Source organism: Salvelinus namaycush, chromosome 36, assembly GCF_016432855.1.
Source record: "Salvelinus namaycush isolate Seneca chromosome 36, SaNama_1.0, whole genome shotgun sequence".
In the NCBI taxonomy this organism is placed as follows: Eukaryota; Metazoa; Chordata; class Actinopteri; order Salmoniformes; family Salmonidae; genus Salvelinus; species Salvelinus namaycush.
Genome location: NC_052342.1, coordinates 24,559,531 through 24,579,383, shown reverse-complemented (window position 1 = coordinate 24,579,383; position 19,853 = coordinate 24,559,531). Strand labels below are relative to the sequence as shown.

The following is a 19,853-nucleotide window of genomic DNA, read 5'->3' as shown; positions in this document are numbered from 1 at the left end:
CCAGGTCGCCCATGCCCTTAATGACATCACTGCATTCTCTGTTGGCTCTGGTTTCAAACTGAACATTTCTGAAATCTTGTTTACATGACTCTGAAGATAAAGAAATAAAAAAACATTCCTCTAAAGTACTGTGTTAAATATTTAGGAATAGATTTATCTAAAAATCACTTAGTCAGACAACATATGAATTTCTCTTCTAAAATTAAGAAAACCCAAAATATATTTAATAATTGGCTACAAAGGGATCTATACTTTGGAGAGTGCTTCTGTCCAAGATAGAGGGACTGTCTCCCTTTGTGTACCCCTCATTGTCTTTGTTGGTAAATCCCTCTAAAGAGATCAAATCAAATTGTATTTGTGACATGCGCCGAATACAACAGATGAAATGTGAAATGCTTACTTACAAGCCCTTAACCAACAATGCCGTTTTAAGAAAATTACATATTTAATATTTACTAAATAAACTAAAGTTAAAAAAAGTAACACAATAAAATAACAATAACAAGGTTATATACAGGGTGTTACGGTACTGAGTCAATGTGGAGGCTATATACAGGGTGTTACGGTACTGAGTCAATGTGGAGGCTATATACAGGGTGTTACGGTACAGAGTCAATGTGGAGGCTATATACAGGGTGTTACGGTACTGAGTCAATGTGGAGGCTATATACAGGGTGTTACGGTACTGAGTCAATGTGGAGGCTATATAGCCTAGTGGTTAGAGGGTTGGGCTAGTAGCCGAAAGGTTGCAAGTTCAAATCCCCGAGCTGACAAGGTACAAATCTGTCGTTCTGCCCCTGAACAAGGCAGTTAACCCACTGTTCCCCGGTAGGCCGTCATTGAAAATAAGAATTTGTTCTTAACTGACTTGCCTAGTTAAATAAAGGTTAAATAAATATACAGGGTGTTACGGTACTGAGTCAATGTGGAGGCTATATACAGGGTGTTACGGTACTGAGTCAGTGTGGAGGCTATATACAGGGTGTTACGGTACTGAGTCAGTGTGGAGGCTATATACAGGGGGTACTGGTACAGAGTCAATGTGGAGGCTATATACAGGGGGTACCGGTACAGAGTCAATGTGGAGGCTATATACAGGGGGTACTGGTACAGAGTCAGTGTGGAGGCTATATACAGGGGGTACTGGTACAGAGTCAATGTGGAGGCTATATACAGGGGGTACCGGTACAGAGTCAATGTGGAGGCTATATACAGGGGGTACTGGTACAGAGTCAGTGTGGAGGCTATATACAGGGGGTACTGGTACAGAGTCAATGTGGAGGCTATATACAGGGGGTACCGGTACAGAGTCAATGTGGAGGCTATATACAGGGGGTACTGGTACAGAGTCAATGTGGAGGCTATATACAGGGGGTACTGGTACAGAGTCAATGTGGAGGCTATATACAGGGGGTACCGGTACCGAGTCAGTGTGGAGGCTATATACAGGGGGTACCGGTACAGAGTCAGTGTGGAGGCTATATACAGGGGGTACTGGTACAGAGTCAATGTGGAGGCTATATACAGGGGGTACCGGTACCGAGTCAGTGTGGAGGCTATATACAGGGGGTACTGGTACAGAGTCAGTGTGGAGGCTATATACAGGGGGTACTGGTACAGAGTCAATGTGGAGGCTATATACAGGGGGTACTGGTACAGAGTCAGTGTGGAGGCTATATACAGGGGGTACTGGTACAGAGTCAGTGTGGAGGCTATATACAGGGGGTACCGGTACCGAGTCAGTGTGGAGGCTATATACAGGGGGTACTGGTACAGAGTCAATGTGGAGGCTATATACAGGGGGTACTGGTACAGAGTCAGTGTGGAGGCTATATACAGGGGGTACCGGTACCGAGTCAGTGTGGAGGCTATATACAGGGGGTACTGGTACAGAGTCAATGTGGAGGCTATATACAGGGGGTACTGGTACCGAGTCAATGTGGAGGCTATATACAGGGGGTACTGGTACCGAGTCAATGTGCGGGGGTACAGGTTAGTCAAGGTAATTGAGATCATTTGTACATGTAGGTAGGGTTAAAGTGACTATGCATAGATAATAAACAGCGTGTAGCAATTTGGTCAATTTGGTATTTCATTCCAAACAATGTGTTTAATAAGTTGGGAGGTCTTACATATTTACTGAAATGTAATTATCTTCCCAAAAGATTACCCGCTAAATTGGCTAGCTTTCACCAACAAGCTTTAACGTCCTGGAAAATATGTTTCCTGCACAACTTTGTGGAATAATTCAGACATAACTGTATGGGAAAGTAATTGTTCAGCTGGCATGAAAGGAATATTGACTTTGTTCTTAATGTGTTCCACAACAGGGGTATTCTTTTGTATGAATAATTTATAACAGTGAATGAGTTTCCAATACCTTTTCCGAGAGTTTATTTCTGTGATCAAAGCCATTCCCAGTGGTCTAACTACATTATGAAAACTCATCTTAGCGTCGGTGATGATCACAGAGCTTATCTAGAACTCAGCTTGGAAGGCGTGGTCTGACTGGAGAAATCTTGTTGTAGCATATACATAAGTCAAATTTTACATTCACGGAACCAATTTACACCTCGAGGTAAACCATTTTGGAATATGTTTCTTCCTGAAAAAAAGCTTGGTTGATGTCTTACAAATACTGTATACCAAACAAATTTAAGGAAGTGCCCTTTAAGATCCTACATAAGAGACAGTATATCCATGTAATTCTATGTTGTCCAAAGGTTTTGCTATGGATGATATCTGTGTTTTCTGTGAACGTAAATCTGTGATAGATTTTTATCGGAAAACCTTTGCAGAGCACATATGTAGCTTTTTGAACACTACCCATGTTTTTTGACATGAAGGATTTAATATGTTACTATTGCAATTATAAGAAGACCATTGAAATGACTGTGAATTGTTTTATTCTTGTTGCCAAATACTTTATACACAAACAAAAAATCCAGAATTCTATACCAAAATTACAAATATTTGTGATTTACGTTAATCATGTTGTTAAGACTTTGTCCATAGTTAATAACAAAAATAATAACATCTTCTTGAATCATTGAGATTTTTTCCTAAGTGAATTCATCTGCACTTTATTTGTTTAAATTTAGTTTTTTTGTATGTATTTAAAGTATTTTCTTGTTTTTACCTGTGTTGTCACGTTCCTGACCTTGTTTTCCTTTTGTATAGTTGTGTTTAGTGGGTCAGGACGTGAGCTGGGTGGGCAGTCTGTGTTGTTTGTTCTATGTTAAGTGTCAGGTTTAATTGACCTTGTATGGCTCTCAATCAGAGGCAGGTGTTTTACGTTTTCCTCTGATTGAGAACCATATATAGGTAGGTTGTTTCACATTGTTTGTTGTGGGTGGTTGTATCTCGTGTCTGTATGTCTACCACACGGGACTGTTTCGTTTGTGTTTCATGTAGTCTGTTCCTGTTCGTGCGTTCTTCATTTATTGTAAGTTCTCAAGTCCAGGTCTGTCTACATCGTTTATTTGTTTTGGTAGTTTGTTATAGTGTTTTCGTGTTTCGTCTATCATTTCAATAAATCATTATGTCATATAACAACGCTGCGCTTTGGTCCAATCCCTACTCCTCCTCTTCGGACGAAGAGGAGGAGAACAACCGTTACATGTGTTTTGTTTTGTGTTAGACATGTTTGATGTAGTGATGTAAATGGTTGATCGCTGATAATTTGTATAATGAATATTTGTGCATGATAGAAAAAATAAATTAAATAAACATAAAATGTCCAACAAAAAAACGAGCACACTTAAACACACTCACCATGTCTCTCTATGTGACAGCAGCAGCGTTCCACCACGCGGGGGACCTGTTTATAGATGGGGTTGAGGCTGAGCTTGGTCTGGGTCCGCACCCCGGCTCCGGGTGCAGTCTTCTTCAGCTCCAGCTCTGCAGGGTGGGACAGCTGCAGCGCCTCCAATAGGCGGGACTGACTCTCTACAAGATCTGAGATGCAGTCCACTGATAGGCCACCCTGTAAAAGGGGAAGATGGGAAGAGAGACAAAAAAAAGAGAGAGAGAGAGAGAGAGATGGAGAGAGACAGAGAGGGGGAGAAAAAGAGAGTTTTAGCATTTCAAGTTAGATTATAGATTATAAGGGAGAGGGAATAGAGGGTATGAGAATGGATAGAGCAGGAGAGGAAAGAAATAAGATAGGGAGACAAGAGAGTGAGGGAGCAGAGAGGAGGGAGATGAGACACAGGAAGGAGGAAGAGAGACAGGAGGGAGGAAGAGAGACAGGAGGGTAGAAGAGAGGAACATTTTAAGATAGTTTATGGATATAAAGTAATGAGAGAAAGTGAAGGAGGGAAACCAGCGAGTTAACAAAGGAACGTAGAGACACATGGATCTATATAGTGCAAACTAATGCGCGGCATTTCTTCGGCGCGGCAGTCCTGGAGGAAGTGCACAGCCACGCACGTGCGCAGTTTAGAGGGAACGTTGCTCATGACTAATTTATTAGTTCCTTTTGTTTTCTTTTTTTCTTGCCAATCCATCTTTCCCAGGAATATTTTTATTTTGTATAGGCTTCCTTCTTTTCACTCTGTCATTTAGGTTAGTATTGTGGAGTAACTATAATGTTATTGATCCATACTTGTTTTTCTCCTATCACAGCCATTAAACTCTGTAACTGTTATAATGTCACCATAGTGAAATCCCTGAGTGGTTTCCTTCCTCTCCGGCAGCTGAGTTAGGAAGGAAGCCTATACCTTTGTAGTGACTGGGTGTATTGATACACCATCCAAAGTGTAATTAATAACTTCAAGTAATTATATATTTTTTTATCCATCTACCAATAGGTGCCCTTCTTTTTGAGACATTGGAAAACATCTCTGGTCTTTGTGGTTGAATCTGTGTTTAAAATGCACTCCTCGACTGAGGGACCTTACAGATAATTGTATAATATAATAATATAATTTATTTCAGATAATACAATTTATGTAATTGGGGTACAGAGATGAGGTAGTCATACAAAAATCATATTAAACACTAGTCCATGCTATTTGTATGTGACTTGTTAAGCACATTTTTACTCCTAAACTTATTTAGGTTTGCCATAACAAAGGGGTTAAATACTAATTGAATCAAGACATTTGAGCTTTTAATTTTTGAATTAATCAGAAGAAAAATGCGGAAAACATAGTTCCACTCTGACATTATAGGGTGTCGTGTGTAGGCAGTGACATAAACATTTAAATGTAACAAAACAACATGTGGAAAACTTCAAGGGACGTGAATATTTTCTGAAGGCACTGTATGTTAACACGGTCATGTTTTGAAAATCGTAGTTGACACATGTTTGACAGCTCTTTCAAAAGCCCAGAAGAGGTCAGCATATTTCAGTCCAAACGTTCTCAATGTGTGTGTGTGTCTGTGTGTCTGTGTGTGTGTGTGTGTGTGTGTGTGTGTGTGTGTGTGTCTGTCTGTCTGTCTGTCTGTCTGTCTGTCTGTCTGTCTGTCTGTCTGTCTGTCTGTCTGTCTGTCTGTCTGTCTGTCTGTCTGTCTGTGTGTGTGTGTGTGTGTGTCTCTCTGTCTCTGTGTCTGTCTGTCTGTCTGTCTGTCTGTCTGTCTGTCTGTCTGTCTGTCTGTCTGTCTGTCTGTCTGTCTGTCTGTCTGTCTGTCTGTCTGTCTGTCTGTGTCTGTGTCTGTGTGTGTGTGTGTGTGCGCATGTGTGTGCGCATGTGTGTGTTCACGTGTGCACGACACGTGCGCGTGCCTCTTTGTCTGCTCTCTCCAACTCACCCGTCTCTGCACTCTAGCCGTGTTATCCAGGAACCTGGGTGACAGTGGATTGCTGTGCAGCTCCAGTACTGACGAGGATGAGGAAGATGAAGCCGTAGATCCACTGAAGGGTGGTGAAGCCGTGCTGCAGAGGGGTTTGTTCCCGTCGCTAAGCTGCCGTTTTTCAGCCCGGAACATCAGGACGCTGGCCTCCAGATCCAGACAGTCTCTTCTACTCTCCTTCAGAGCAAATCAAATCAGATCAAACTTTCACACTCAAATCAAATCAATTGCAACACACTTTACAGTAAAACAAAGTAAAGTGGTAGTGTGATAATTTGACAATTACCCTTTTTATTCTCACCCAGTGTCAGATAAACTCATGGATACCATTTTTGTCTCTGCGTCCAGTATGAAGGAAGTTGAAGGTAGTTTCGCGAGCCAGTATGCTAGCTGTTCCAGTAGACTTCCAGCCATTGAGCTAACATTAGCTAGCATTGGCTCGCGAAACTACCTTCAACTTCCTTCATACTGGACTTTGGGTAAGTAGAAAAAGGGCTATCCCTTTAAAACGTTGTTCTTCTGTCTTTTCTAGCGGGAGTTTAAAAAAATAGATGTTTACTTGCTTTTGGATGCTTAGTTGTTCACCTGGATCTAGACCCACTGCTGAGTTTTTACTGCATTTTTTCACACTTTACAGTAAAACAATCTAACGTAGAAAACAACCAACCTTCAGAGCATCCTGGCGCTGCTTGTACGCCCGGTCGTTGGCTATCGCCTGGGAGAGGGATATACCAAATGCCTTGGCGGCTGTCTCTGTGGTAGAGATGAAGGGAGGGAGAGGAGGGATAGAGGGGAGGAGGGAGGGAGGAGAAGGGGAAAGAGGGAGAGAGGGAGGGATGGAGAAAGAGAGAGGAAGGGAGGGATAGAGGGAAGGGAAAAATAGGTATGATGGAGGAAAAGAGAGGGATAGATTGGGAAGGAGAGAGAGAGAGAGAGAGGGAGAAACAATCTTACATTAGGGATACTTATTTTTAACAAGTTGTAATTCCCTTCCTCCCTGAGACTATCAACATTCCTCTCCTTCCCTCCACCCATTCTAATCCCATCTCATCTCCACTACTCACAAACAGGAAGGTGTTTCATCTTTTATCTTCCCCTGTGTTTTGAGGGTTAAATAGCCATACATACAACAGCAACATTTCTATGGTGGGAACCATGTATTCTACCCATGGGGATTGGGGCCCAGTAATGCCCTATGTCAGCGGTCTCCCACAGGTTGATCGCCTACCAGTAGCTCGGCAACCTACCTATGAGTAGCTTGCAAAACAATTCTGAAAGTACATGGAATTTTCACGTGTTTAACTGCTAACTGTCATAAACACATCTCACAGGTATCAGCCACTATTGGCTTAAAATGCCAAACCCTTACATAATATCTGCCAATTAATTTCCAGCAATATCTCCCCTGTCTGTCTGTGTGTAGCCAATTGATGTGATAACCATCTTGTGGGTTGACAGAAATACATTCCCCAAAAACCTAAATTAAATGTTAACTGCAAAGTAGGCTTACCTGGCAGAAGTACATCATGAGTAAGTATGCAGTGTCTTCAAAAAGTATTCAGACCCCTTGACTTTTTTCACATTTTGTTACGTTACAGTTTTATTCTAAAATTGATTAAATAAATACAAATCCTCAGCAATCTACACACAATACCCCATAATGACATCACAATACCCCATAATGACATCATAATACCCCATAATGACATCACAATACCCCATAATGACAAAGCAAAAACAGTTTTTTAGAAATGTTTAGAAATGTATTAAAATGACCTTATTTACTTAAGTATTCAGACCCTTTGCTATGAGACTCAAAATTTACCTGAGGTGCATCCTGTTTCCATTGATCATCTTTTGGAGTTCACCTGTGGTAAATTCAATTGATTGGACATGATGTGCAAAGGCACACACCTGTCTATATGAGGTCCCACAGTTGACAGTGCATGTCAGAGCAAAACACCAGGCCATGAGGTCAAAGGAATTGTCCGTAGAGATCCGAGACAGGATTATGTTGAGGCACAGATTTGGGGAAGGGTACCAAAAAATGTCTGCAGCATTGAAGGTCCTCAAGAACAAAGTGGCCTCCATCATTCTTAAATGGAAGAAGTTTGGAACCACCAATAATCTTCCTAGAGCTGGCCACCCGGCCAAACTGAGCAATCGGGGGAGAAGGGCCTTGGTCAGGAAGGTGACCAAGAACCCGATGGTCACTCTGACAGAGCTCTAGAGTTCCTCTGTGGAGATGGAAGAACCTTCCATAAGTACATCCATCTCTGCAGTACTCCACCGATCAGGTTTTTTGTTTGGTAGAGTGGCCAGATGGAAGCCACTCCTCAGTAAAAGGCACATGACAGCCCACTTGGAGTTTGCCAAAAGGCACCTCTAGATTCTCTGGTCTGATGAAACCAAGGTTGAACTCTTTGGCCTAAATGTCAAGCGTGACGTCTGGAGGTAAACTGGCTCCATCCCTATGGTGAAGCATGGTGGTGGCAGCATCATGCTGGGGGATGTTTTTCAGCTGCAGGGACTGGGAGACTAGTCAGGAGGAAGGCAAAGATGAACGGAGCAAAGTACAGTGAGATCCTCGATGAAAGCCTGCTCCAGAGCACTCAGGACTTCAGACTGGGGCGAAGGTTCACCTTCCTACAGGACAATGACCCTAAGCACACAGCCAAGACAACGCAGGAGTGTCTTTAGGACAAGTCTCTGAATGTCCTTGAGCGGCCCAGCCAGAGCCCGGACTTGAACTCGATCGAACATCTCTGGAGAGACCTGAAAATAGCTGTGCAGCAATGCTCCCCATCCAACCTGACAGAGCTTGAGAGGATCTGCAGAGAAAAATGGGAGAAACTCCCCAAATACAGGTGTGCAAAGCTTGTAGCATCATACCCAATAAGACTCGAGGCTGTAATCGCTGCCAAAGGTGCTTCAACAAAGTACTGAGTAAAGGGTCTGAATACTTATGTAAACGTGATATCAGTTTTTCTTTTTTATATAAATTAACCAAAACTTCTAAAGACCTGTTTTTGCAATGTCATTATAGGATATTGTGTGTAGATTGATGAAGTCAAGGGGTCTGAATACTTTCCGAAGGCACTGTATCATTTGTTTCTATTAGTTGTTATTTACCAACTTTGCTGTGAAATGATCAGCAGCCATTAGATGGCACATTCCTCACTAGCTAGATGCACAATTAAAGGGCCAGATGCACAATTAAAGGGCCAGATGCACAATTAAAGGGCTAGATGCACAATTAAAGGGACAGATGCCCAATTAAAGGGACAGATGCACAATTAAAGGGCTAGATGCCCAATTAAAGGGACAGATGCACAATTAAAGGGACAGATGCCCAATTAAAGGGCTAGATGCACAATTAAAGGGACAGATGCCCAATTAAAGGGACAGATGCACAATTAAAGGGCTAGATGCCCAATTAAAGGGACAGATGCACAATTAAAGGGACAGATGCACAATTAAAGGGACAGATGAACAATTAAAGGGCTAGATGCACAATTAAAGGGCTAGATGCACAATTAAAGGGCTAGATGCACAATTAAAGGGCTAGATGCACAATTAAAGGGACAGATGCACAATTAAAGGGCTAGATGCACAATTAAAGGGACAGATGCACAATTAAAGGGACAGATACACAATTAAAGGGCTAGATGCACAATTAAAGTGACAGATGCACAATTAAAGGGCTAGATGCATAATTAAAGGGACAGATGCACAATTAAAGGGACAGATGCACATTTAAAGGGCCAGATGCGCATTTAAAGGGCAATTGCACTCAAAAATCTAAATGTGTAACTTTTCTTCCGACCCCCCCCCCCCCCCCCCCAAACATATTTTTTTTATGTGATTGAACCATTGACATGGACTCAGAACATCCATTTGAACAATTGTAATTTTAAGAGTGAAAATAAAAACTGAGAATATCATTTGGGAAAATATAAAACATAATTTGGTAACAGATTATCACAGAGTTTATAGGGCCCCCCTTAGAGTTGTTTATTAACCGTTATTTTACCAGGTATATTGACAGAAAACATAGTGCCCTACTTTTTCTTGTCCAGTAAGGACCTGGGGAAGGAGTTACATGGGAGAAGAGAAGAATGTGCCTATTTGAAAGCTAAAATAAAATGTGTAGCTCGTGACATGTTTTATTTTTTTAAAGTAGCTCTCATGCTAGAAAAAGTTGTAGACCACTGCCCTACGTTTTACACTTTGACCCCATCCATAAACAACCCCTTCCCCTAAATACCCTCCTTATATTCAGTTTAAACTCGCAGAACTGACGAACATGGATATCTGCTGTATATTCCTGTGTTTTCCCTCACCATTGGTGACAGAGCCATGTATTTAGAGAGGTGGGACATTGAGGGTTCTACATTATTATGATGCATTAATTAACATGGCACCACAACATTCTATGGCAGCCATGTTAGCTCACCATTAACATTACAATAACCAATATATGTAACGGAATGTTTAGAAATATAACAATATTCTAAATTCTAAAAGTTGGTCACTTTCTCTACGTACATGGTTCTGGTGACATATAACATTTTGGTGTCAATAAACCACAACAGTAAAATGCCATTATTTTAATGTCGCGCTATATAGTATGTCATCGCTAATGGCTTATACATACAAGGGTTAAATGTCACTATTTTTACACATTTGAATGGAACCATGTTGCTGTGTGAGTTCTGGCCTGGCATTGTAATCTGGCCTAATTGTCCCTAGGTCGTAGAGAGTGGCGGGGAGAGGAGGTTACAAGTGGATTAGGATACATCCTATTAGTCAAACAACCATGGCCGTCCCAAATGGCACCCTATTTCCTATATAGTGCACTACGTTTGACCAGCGCCATATTGGTAGTGTGTAAAAGTAGTGCGGTATATAGGGAATAGGGTGCCATTTGAGATGTAACCTACAGTCACAGCTAGAAGACAGACAGCAAGGCAACTCAACAGTAAACACAGTATAACAGGTGTCACTGTGCTAGCTTAACAGTATAATTTACTTCCCTGTCCCTGTCCCATGTCCCTGTCCCAATCCCAGTCCCTGTCCCTGTCCCTGCCCAAATCCAAGTCCCTGTCCCAGTCCCTGTCCCTCTCCCTCTCCCAGTCCCAGTCCCTGTCCCAATCCCAGTACCTTTCCCAGTCCCTGTCCCAGTCCCTGTCCCAGTCCCTTCCGCTGTCCCAATCCCAATCCCTGTCCCAATCCCTGTCCCAATCCCTGTCCCAATCCCTGTCCCAATCCCAGTCCCTGTCCCTGTCCCTGTCCCTGTCCCAATCCCAGTCCCTATCCCTGTCCCAATCCCAGTCCCTGTCCCTGTCCCTGTCCCAATCCCAATCCCAGTCCCTGTCCCAATCCCTGTCCCTGTCCCTGTCCCAATCCCTGTCCCTGTCCCAATCCCAGTCCCTGTCCCAGTCCCTGTCCCAATCCCTGTCCCAGTCCCTGTCCCAGCCCCTGTCCCAGTCCCTGTCCATGTCCATGTCCATGTCCCTGTGCCAGTCCCTGTCCCTGTCCCTGTCCCAGTCCCTGTCCCGTCCCTGTGCCAATCCCTGTCCCTGTCCCTGTCCCTGTCCCTGTCCCTGTGCCATACCCTGTCCCAATCCCTGTCCCTGTCCCAATCCCTGTCCCAATCCCAGTCCCAGTCCCTGTCCCAGTCCCAGTCCCAGTCCCTGTCCCTGTCCCTGTCCCAATCCCAGTCCCTCTGCCAGTCCCTGTGCCAGTCCCTGTCCCTGTCCCTGTCCCAGTCCCTGTCCCTGTGCCAGTCCCTGTCCCAGTCCCTGTGCCAGTCCCTGTCCCTGTCCCTGTGCCTGTGCCTGTGCCTGTCCCTGTCCCTGTCCCTGTCCCTGTCCCTGTTCCTCACTGGGCTCCAACCAAGGATCCTCTACCTCGCAAACACACATGACTGCCCGCTTGACAAACATCTTAGCCAATTATGCTATATAAGGAGACGTGAACATAGATATTTCAAGCTGGGCAGTGAGGTTTCGAATCCAACGGTATACCTTTACAATAACAGAACTGTAGCTCTATGGTAACACCCCCACCCGCCCCCGTCCTTAGGCCTATCCTCCTCCAGTCTCCTTTGTCTACATATCCCCCATTAAGCAGCCCTAGTGTTTTTAGATAAGACGTCGTAATGTCTTGGAGCAAGTGTTGACTTGCTAAAACCTGCCCTCTGCTTTCTGACAAACCAGAAGTGTTTAGTTAGACAATAAGAACCTGCCAGAACCTGTTGACTGTTCTCTGTAAAGTCTTTATATCTAACAGTAAGGACCTGTCTTGACTGTTCTCTGTAAAGTCTTCATATCTAACAGTAAGGACCTGTCTTGACTGTTCTCTGTAAAGTCTTTATATCTAACAGCAAGGACCTGTGTTGACTGTTCTCTGTAAAGTCTTTATATCTAACAGCAAGGACCTGTGTTGACTGTTCTCTGTAAAGTCTTTATATCTAACAGCAAGGACCTGTGTTGACTGTTCTCTGTAAAGTCTTTATATCTAACAGCAAGGACCTGTGTTGACTGTTCTCTGTAAAGTCTTTATATCTAACAGTAAGGACCTGTGTTAACTGTTCTCTGTAAAGTCTTTATATCTAACAGTAAGGATTGTTGTTGTTCTACTGATTCTAAGGTGCTAACACACACACACACACACACACACACACACACACACACACACACACACACACACACACACACACACACACACACACACACACACACACACACACACACACACACACACACACACACACACGGCAGACTGTGCCCAGAAGTAAAGCTGGAAGGGTTGACTGAACCTGAAATACAACCCCCCCCCCCCCCCCCCCCCCCACACACACACACATCTCTCTCTCTCCTTTTCGTCTCTCTATCTCTCACTATCATTCCACCCATTCACCCATCTCATCCTTTACTTGAAGCCGGTCCAAAGGTACAGTACACGAAAGCCATGGACAGGTGTGGGTAGGTACATCAGAGGTACCAGATGGGTTGGCACACAACTAGCTAAATCCTCCAGTCACTGGTTAACAAGCTAACTGGCTAATTTAGCCAGCATGTGGCTTGTTGACTAGCGGGCTAGGTGGCTAACTGTCTAATAAGCTAGCTTGCCAACTAGCTAATAAGCTAGCTAGCTAGCTGGTAGCTGTTCTCATTTGAATTACAGGACCATAAGCTAGCTCTGTAGGCCTACGCTAACTGACAGTTGGCTGTGGTACAGTAGCTACATTCTGGAACCCCAATGCAGAGTTTGACAGATAAACAGATGTATACACACAAAGCAGATGTGTGTCCCTGTTATGATAAACCATGAATGACTTCGCTAACAGTACGGTAGCTACTTCAACTCAGGCCAGCAATATGATGAATGTATATTGGAGGAAACATCATTGGGAAGACTCTGTGGGATAGATAGTATTACTATCAGCTCTAATAGCTCATGTAGGCTTGGGCTGTAAACTACAACGGATGTATACACACATAGCAGATGTGTGTCCCTGTTATGATAAATTACAGCTTTTACGAGAAACTGCTACTAGAATACTACAGTTCCATTGCTGGAACTCTGCAGCAGGGGAATATAGGTCTCTGCGGTACTATGACTGAGCTTTACATCGTGTCCAGTCCTTTATAAAGGGGTCTATAAATGACAACATATCTTCATGCGATGGAAACCATGAATGACTTGGCTAACAATACGATAACTAGTTCAACTCAGGCCAGCAATGAGACAAAATGAATCAAATTAGAACCTGAGGTGGAAAACAAACAAAATAACATGATTACTGTGATGTTCAGTGGCCATTTTAGCATGTAAATCTTGATGGGGCAAACAAAAAAATATGGGATGCAAGTCAGCAAAGGAACAACAGAACACTAAACAATACATTAATTGCACTATAACGGTGACAAACGGTGCCCACAAACTGTTAGGGCCTACATAAAGCTGTCCCAACAGCAGATTACTTCACACGGCAAGTTCTAACCTTAGAATTAGGGATGACGTACTGTCCCATGAGTGACAGAAAACTGAGCCAATCATGATAGAAAACAGGTGCAACGCGTTGTATTTCTGCTGGCTAGCCCCACCCCCACAGAAAGCACTGAGCTAGGCTGAAACACCTGCATTTTGGAGCTGCCTTACTCAAGAAAGAAAGAAAGAGACCATGTTTGTATGCGGCTTTATTAACTCAATTACATGTATTTTTTTTTTTTTACATTGTTTGCAAACTGATATGTGACACGTATTAATGCCCCACCTGCCCTGAATGACAGGCCGCCACTGGTGATGTTCATGTTAAATGTGTTTGTGCCCCTCTAAGAGTCAGTGTTGGGGAGGCTACTCTGAAGATATAATGTATCAAGCTACCAATTACTTCACACGGGAATAAGTTAAACTACACTAAAGCTGCCCTTAAGAAAAATATAGTTTACTGAAAAAAGTAGTTCACCACATTCAAACTACTTTGTGAAAAATGATCTTATCTAAATCTGAAATCTCATAGACTACCAATTGCAAAACAGATGACTTTGGAGTCAAACAGCATGTTAAAACCTGTTTAGGCCAGGGGTGCCGCTAGCGGCACTCCTCCCACATTCCATTGAAAAGGCAGAGCGGCAAATTCAAAAAAAAAATTCTTTGAAATATTTAACTTTCACACATTAACAAGTCCAATACAGCTAATGAAAGATACAGATCGTGTGAATCCAGCCAACATGTCCGATTTTTTAAATGTTTTACAGGGAAGACACAATATGTAAATCTATTAGCTAAACACCTTAGCAAAAGACACCATTTTTTCTTTGTCCACCAACACCACTAGTTATCACCAATTCGGCCAAATAAAGATATTGATAGCCACTAACCAAGAAAAAACCTCATCAGATGACAGTCTGATAACATATTTATGGTATAGGATAGGTTTTGTTAGAAAAATGTGCATATTTCAGGTATAAATCATAGTTTACAATTGCACCCACCGTCACAACTCGACTAGAATAAATACATAGAGCAACGTGTATTACCTAATTACTAATCATAAAACATTTCGTAAAAATACACAGCATACACTAATCGAAAGAGACAGATCCTGTGAATACAGACAATATTTCAGATTTTCTAAGTGTCTTACAGCGAAAACACAATAAATCGTTATATTAGCATAGCACATGTGCAAACATTACCAGAGCATTGATTCTAGCCAAAGAGAGCGATAACGTCAACATCGCCAAAATATATTAATTTTTTCACTAACCTTCTCAGAATTCTTCAGATGACACTCCTGTAACATCATATTACAACATACATATAGAGTTTGTTCGAAAATGTGCATATTTAGCCACCAAAATCATGGTTAGACAATGACAAAAGTTGCCCAGCTGGTCAGAAAATGTCGTGCGACATATTAGACAGTGATCTAGTCGTATACATAAATACTCATAAACGTGACTAAAAAATATAGGGTGGACAGCGATTGATAGACAATTTAATTCTTAATACAATCGCTGATTTACATTTTTTAAATTATCCTTACTTTTCAATACAGTTTGCGCCAAGCGAAGCTACATCTAACAAAATGGCGGCATAAGCGATTAACATTTTTCGACAGAAACACGATTTATCATAATAAATTGTTCTTACTTTGAGCTGTTCTTCCATCAGAATCTTGGGCAAAGAATCCTTTCTTGGGTCTAATCGTCTTTTGGTCGAAAGCTGTCCTCTTGCTATGTGGAAATGCCCACTGCGTTCGGCATGAACTGGAAACGTGCCCAGAAGTTCAAAGTGTCTCAGAAATAAATGTCCCAAAATCGCACTAAACGGATATAAATTGCTATAAAACGGTTTAAATTAACTACCTTATGATGTCTTTAACACCTATTACAAGTAAAAACATGACCGGAGAAATATTACTGGCTACACTAAAGCTTGGAAAAAGAGCAGGTCGGTGTCCACCGTGCGTCCGGCGCAGCTGGAAAAGGGAAACTACCTACACGTTGTTCTGTTTTATAGAGGCTGTGATTGCGCAATCGACTCCATTCAAAGCGTCATCACGTAAAGACATCCAGGGGAAGACGTAAGCAGTGTTTGTATCCTCATAGCATTCACAGGGACCTTTAAACTGACTCCAGATCAGGGGCCAAGATGTGTGAAATCTGACTCCATGTCAGGGAAAGTGCTGTAGAATGAGTTCTGTTCCACTCAGAGACAAAATTTCAACGGCTATAGAAACTAGAGAGTGTTTTCTATCCAATAATAATAATAATATGCATATTGTACGAGCAAGAATTGAGTAGGAAGCCGTTTAAAAATTACACGATTTCCAGAAAAAGTGACAACAGCACCCCCTATCCCAATGAAGTTAACAAAATGTGGAATTTAGCCAAGTAAACCCCAAAACGATGTTTCAAGTGAGAATTAGGCAGGTCTGACGTTGAAAAAGAAAGACAATTCTTGCCTACTTCACCCATATTTTATATTTTCGAAAAACAATAGTGTGTAGTTCCAGTAGTTAGCTACACTGCTACATGGCACAAAAAAGTAGTTAACTACTAAAAACACTACCAAGATTTGGTTGAACTATATGTAGTTCTCTGCTCTCCAACACTGCTAAGTGCAGTGGCGCTTGTAGCTTGTATGGCTCCCTAGGCGAACCCCCCCTTCAGCGCACTCCCCCCAAAAACACCATTCTGCACTAACTGTAATTTATATTCAGACATTTGGAACAACACAAGTAAATAATCATAACATTTTAAACTTTATAAATATATATACAAAAATAGGACTCATAAATATAAAAATAAGTAACAAAGACAAATAGAAACAAAACTACCCTCCTCTCCACGCTGTATCACTACCCTCCTCTCAACGCTGTATCACTACCCTCCTCTCCACACTGTATCACTACCCTCCTCTCAACGCTGTATCACTACCCTCCTCTCCACACTGTATCACTACCCTCCTCTCCACACTGTATCACTACCCTCCTCTCCACGCTGTATCATTACCATCCTCTCCACGCTGTATCGCTACCCTCCTCTCCACGCTGTATCACTACCCTCCTCTCCACGCTGTATCACTACCATCCTCTCCACGCTGTATCACTACCATCCTCTCCACGCTGTATCGCTACCCTCCTCTCCACGCTGTATAGCTACCCTTCTCTCCACGCTGTATCACTACCCTCCTCTCACGTTGTATCGCTACCCTCCTCTCCACGCTGTATCGCTACCCTCCTCGCCACGCTGTATCGCTACCCTCCTCTCCACGCTGTATCGCTACCCTCCTCTCCACGCTGTATCGCTACCCTCCTCTCCACGCTGTATCGCTACCCTCCTCTCCACGCTGTATCGCTACCCTCCTCTCCACGCTGTATCACTACCCTCCTCTCCACACTGTATCGCTACCCTTCTCTCAACGCTGTATCGCTACCCTCATCTCCACGCTGATTCGCTACCCTCCTCTCCACGCTGTATCGCTACCCTCCTCTCCACGTTGTATCGCTACCCTCCTCTCCACGCTGTATCGCTACCCTTCTCTCAACGCTGTATCGCTACCCTCCTCTCCACGCTGTATCGCTACCCTCCTCTCCACGCTGTATCGCTACCCTCCTCTCCACGCTGTATCGCTACCCTCCTCTCCACATTGTATCGCTACCCTCCTCTCCACGCTGTATCGCTACCCTCCTATCCACGCTGTATCGCTACCCTCCTCTCCACGTTGTATCGCTACCCTCCTCTCCACGCTGTATCACTACCCTCCTCTCCACGCTGTATCACTACCCTCCTCTCCACGCTGTATCACTACCCTCCTCTCCACACTGTATCACTACCCTCCTCTCCACGCTGTTTCACTACCCTCCTCTCCACACTGTATCACTACCCTCCTCTCCACGCTGTATCGCTACCCTCCTCTCCACGCTGTATCACTACCCTCCTCTCCACACTGTATCACTACCCTCCTCTCCACGCTGTTTCACTACCCTCCTCTCCACACTGTATCACTACCCTCCTCTCCACGTTGTATCGCTACCCTCCTCTCCACGCTGTATCACTACCCTCCTCTCCACGCTGTATCACTACCCTCCTCTCCACGCTGTATCACTACCCTCCTCTCCACACTGTATCACTACCCTCCTCTCCACGCTGTATCACTACCCTCCTCTCCACACTGTATCACTACCCTCCTCTCCACGCTGTATCACTACCCTCCTCTCCACGCTGTATCACTACCCTCCTCTCCACACTGTATCACTACCCTCCTCTCCACGCTGTATCACTACCCTCCTCTCCACGCTGTATCGCTACCCTTCTCTCAACGCTGTATCGCTACCCTTCTCTCCACGCTGTATCGCTACCCTCCTCTCACGTTGTATCGCTACCCTCCTCTCCACGCTGTATCGCTACCCTTCTCTCAAAGCTGTATCGCTACCCTCCTCTCCACGCTGTATCGCTACCCTTCTCTCAAAGCTGTATCGCTACCCTCCTCTCCACATTGTATCGCTACCCTCCTCTCCACGCTGTATCGCTACCCTCCTCTCCACGCTGTATCACTACCCTCCTCTCCACGCTGTATCGCTACCCTCCTCTCCACGTTGTATCGCTACCCTCCTCTCCACACTGTATCACTACCCTCCTCTCCACGCTGTATCACTACCCTCCTCTCCACGCTGTATCACTACCCTCCTCTCCACGCTGTATCACTACCCTCCTCTCCACGCTGTATCGCTACCCTTCTCTCAACGCTGTATCGCTACCCTTCTCTCCACGCTGTATCGCTACCCTTCTCTCCACGCTGTATCACTACCCTCCTCCCCACGCTGTATCGCTACCCTCCTCTCCACGCTGTATCGCTACCCTCCTCTCCACGCTGTATCACTACCCTCCTCTCCACACTGTATCACTACCCTCCTCTCCACGCTGTATCACTACCCTCCTCTCCACACTGTATCACTACCCTCCTCTCCACACTGTATCACTACCCTCCTCTCCACGCTGTATCGCTACCCTCCTCTCCACACTGTATCACTACCCTCCTCTCCACGCTGTATCGCTACCCTCCTCTCCACGCTGTATCGCTACCCTCCTCTCCACGCTGTATCGCTACCCTCCTCTCCACGCTGTATCGCTACCCTTCTCTCCACGCTGTATCGCTACCCTCCTCTCCACGCTGTATCACTACCCTCCTCTCCACGCTGTATCGCTACCCTTCTCTCCACGCTGTATCGCTACCCTCCTCTCCACGCTGTATCACTACCCTCCTCTCCACGCTGTATCACTACCCTCCTCTCCACGCTGTATCGCTACCCTTCTCTCCACGCTGTATCACTACCCTCCTCTCCACGCTGTATCTCTACCCTCCTCTCCATTAAGTATCACTACCCTCCTCTCCACACTGTATCGCTACCCTTCTCTCAACGCTGTATCGCTACCCTCCTCTCCACGCTGTATCGCTACCCTCCTCTCCACGCTGTATCACTACCCTCCTCTCCACGTTGTATCGCTATCCTCCTCTCCACGCTGTATCGCTACCCTCCTCTCACGTTGTATCACTACCCTCCTCTCCACGCTGTATCACTACCCTCCTCTCCACACTGTATAACTACCCTCCTCTCCACGCTGTATCACTACCCTCCTCTCCACGCTGTATCACTACCCTCCTCTCCACGCTGTATCGCTACCCTTCTCTCAACGCTGTATCGCTACCCTCCTCTCCACGCTGAATCGCTACCCTCCTCTCCACGCTGTATCGCTACCCTCCTCTCACGTTGTATCGCTACCCTCCTCTCCACACTGTATCACTACCCTCCTCTCCACACTGTATCGCTACCCTCCTCTCCACGCTGTATCACTACCCTCCTCTCCACACTGTATCACTACCCTCCTCTCCACGCTGTATCGCTACCCTCCTATCCACGCTGTATCGCTACCCTCCTCTCCACGCTGTATCGCTACCCTCCTCTCCACGCTGTATCGCTATCCTCCTCTCCACGCTGTATCGCTACCCTCCTCTCCACGCTGTATCGCTACCCTCCT

General features: G+C 44.4%; 1 protein-coding gene across 1 annotated transcript in view; it reads right to left on the bottom strand.

The window, feature by feature from the left end:
• The window catches only part of LOC120030654 (rho GTPase-activating protein 6-like), a 140,112-nt gene that overhangs the window by 11,029 nt on the left and 109,230 nt on the right, over nt 1-19,853 (bottom strand). Inside the window, exons 4-6 of the mRNA XM_038976093.1 lie at nt 6,464-6,549; nt 5,755-5,973; nt 3,775-3,985 (exon numbers count right to left, since the gene is read on the bottom strand). Of these exons, the coding sequence (XP_038832021.1) occupies nt 3,775-3,985; nt 5,755-5,973; nt 6,464-6,549 (516 nt within the window). The remainder of the gene's footprint in view (nt 1-3,774; nt 3,986-5,754; nt 5,974-6,463; nt 6,550-19,853) is intronic.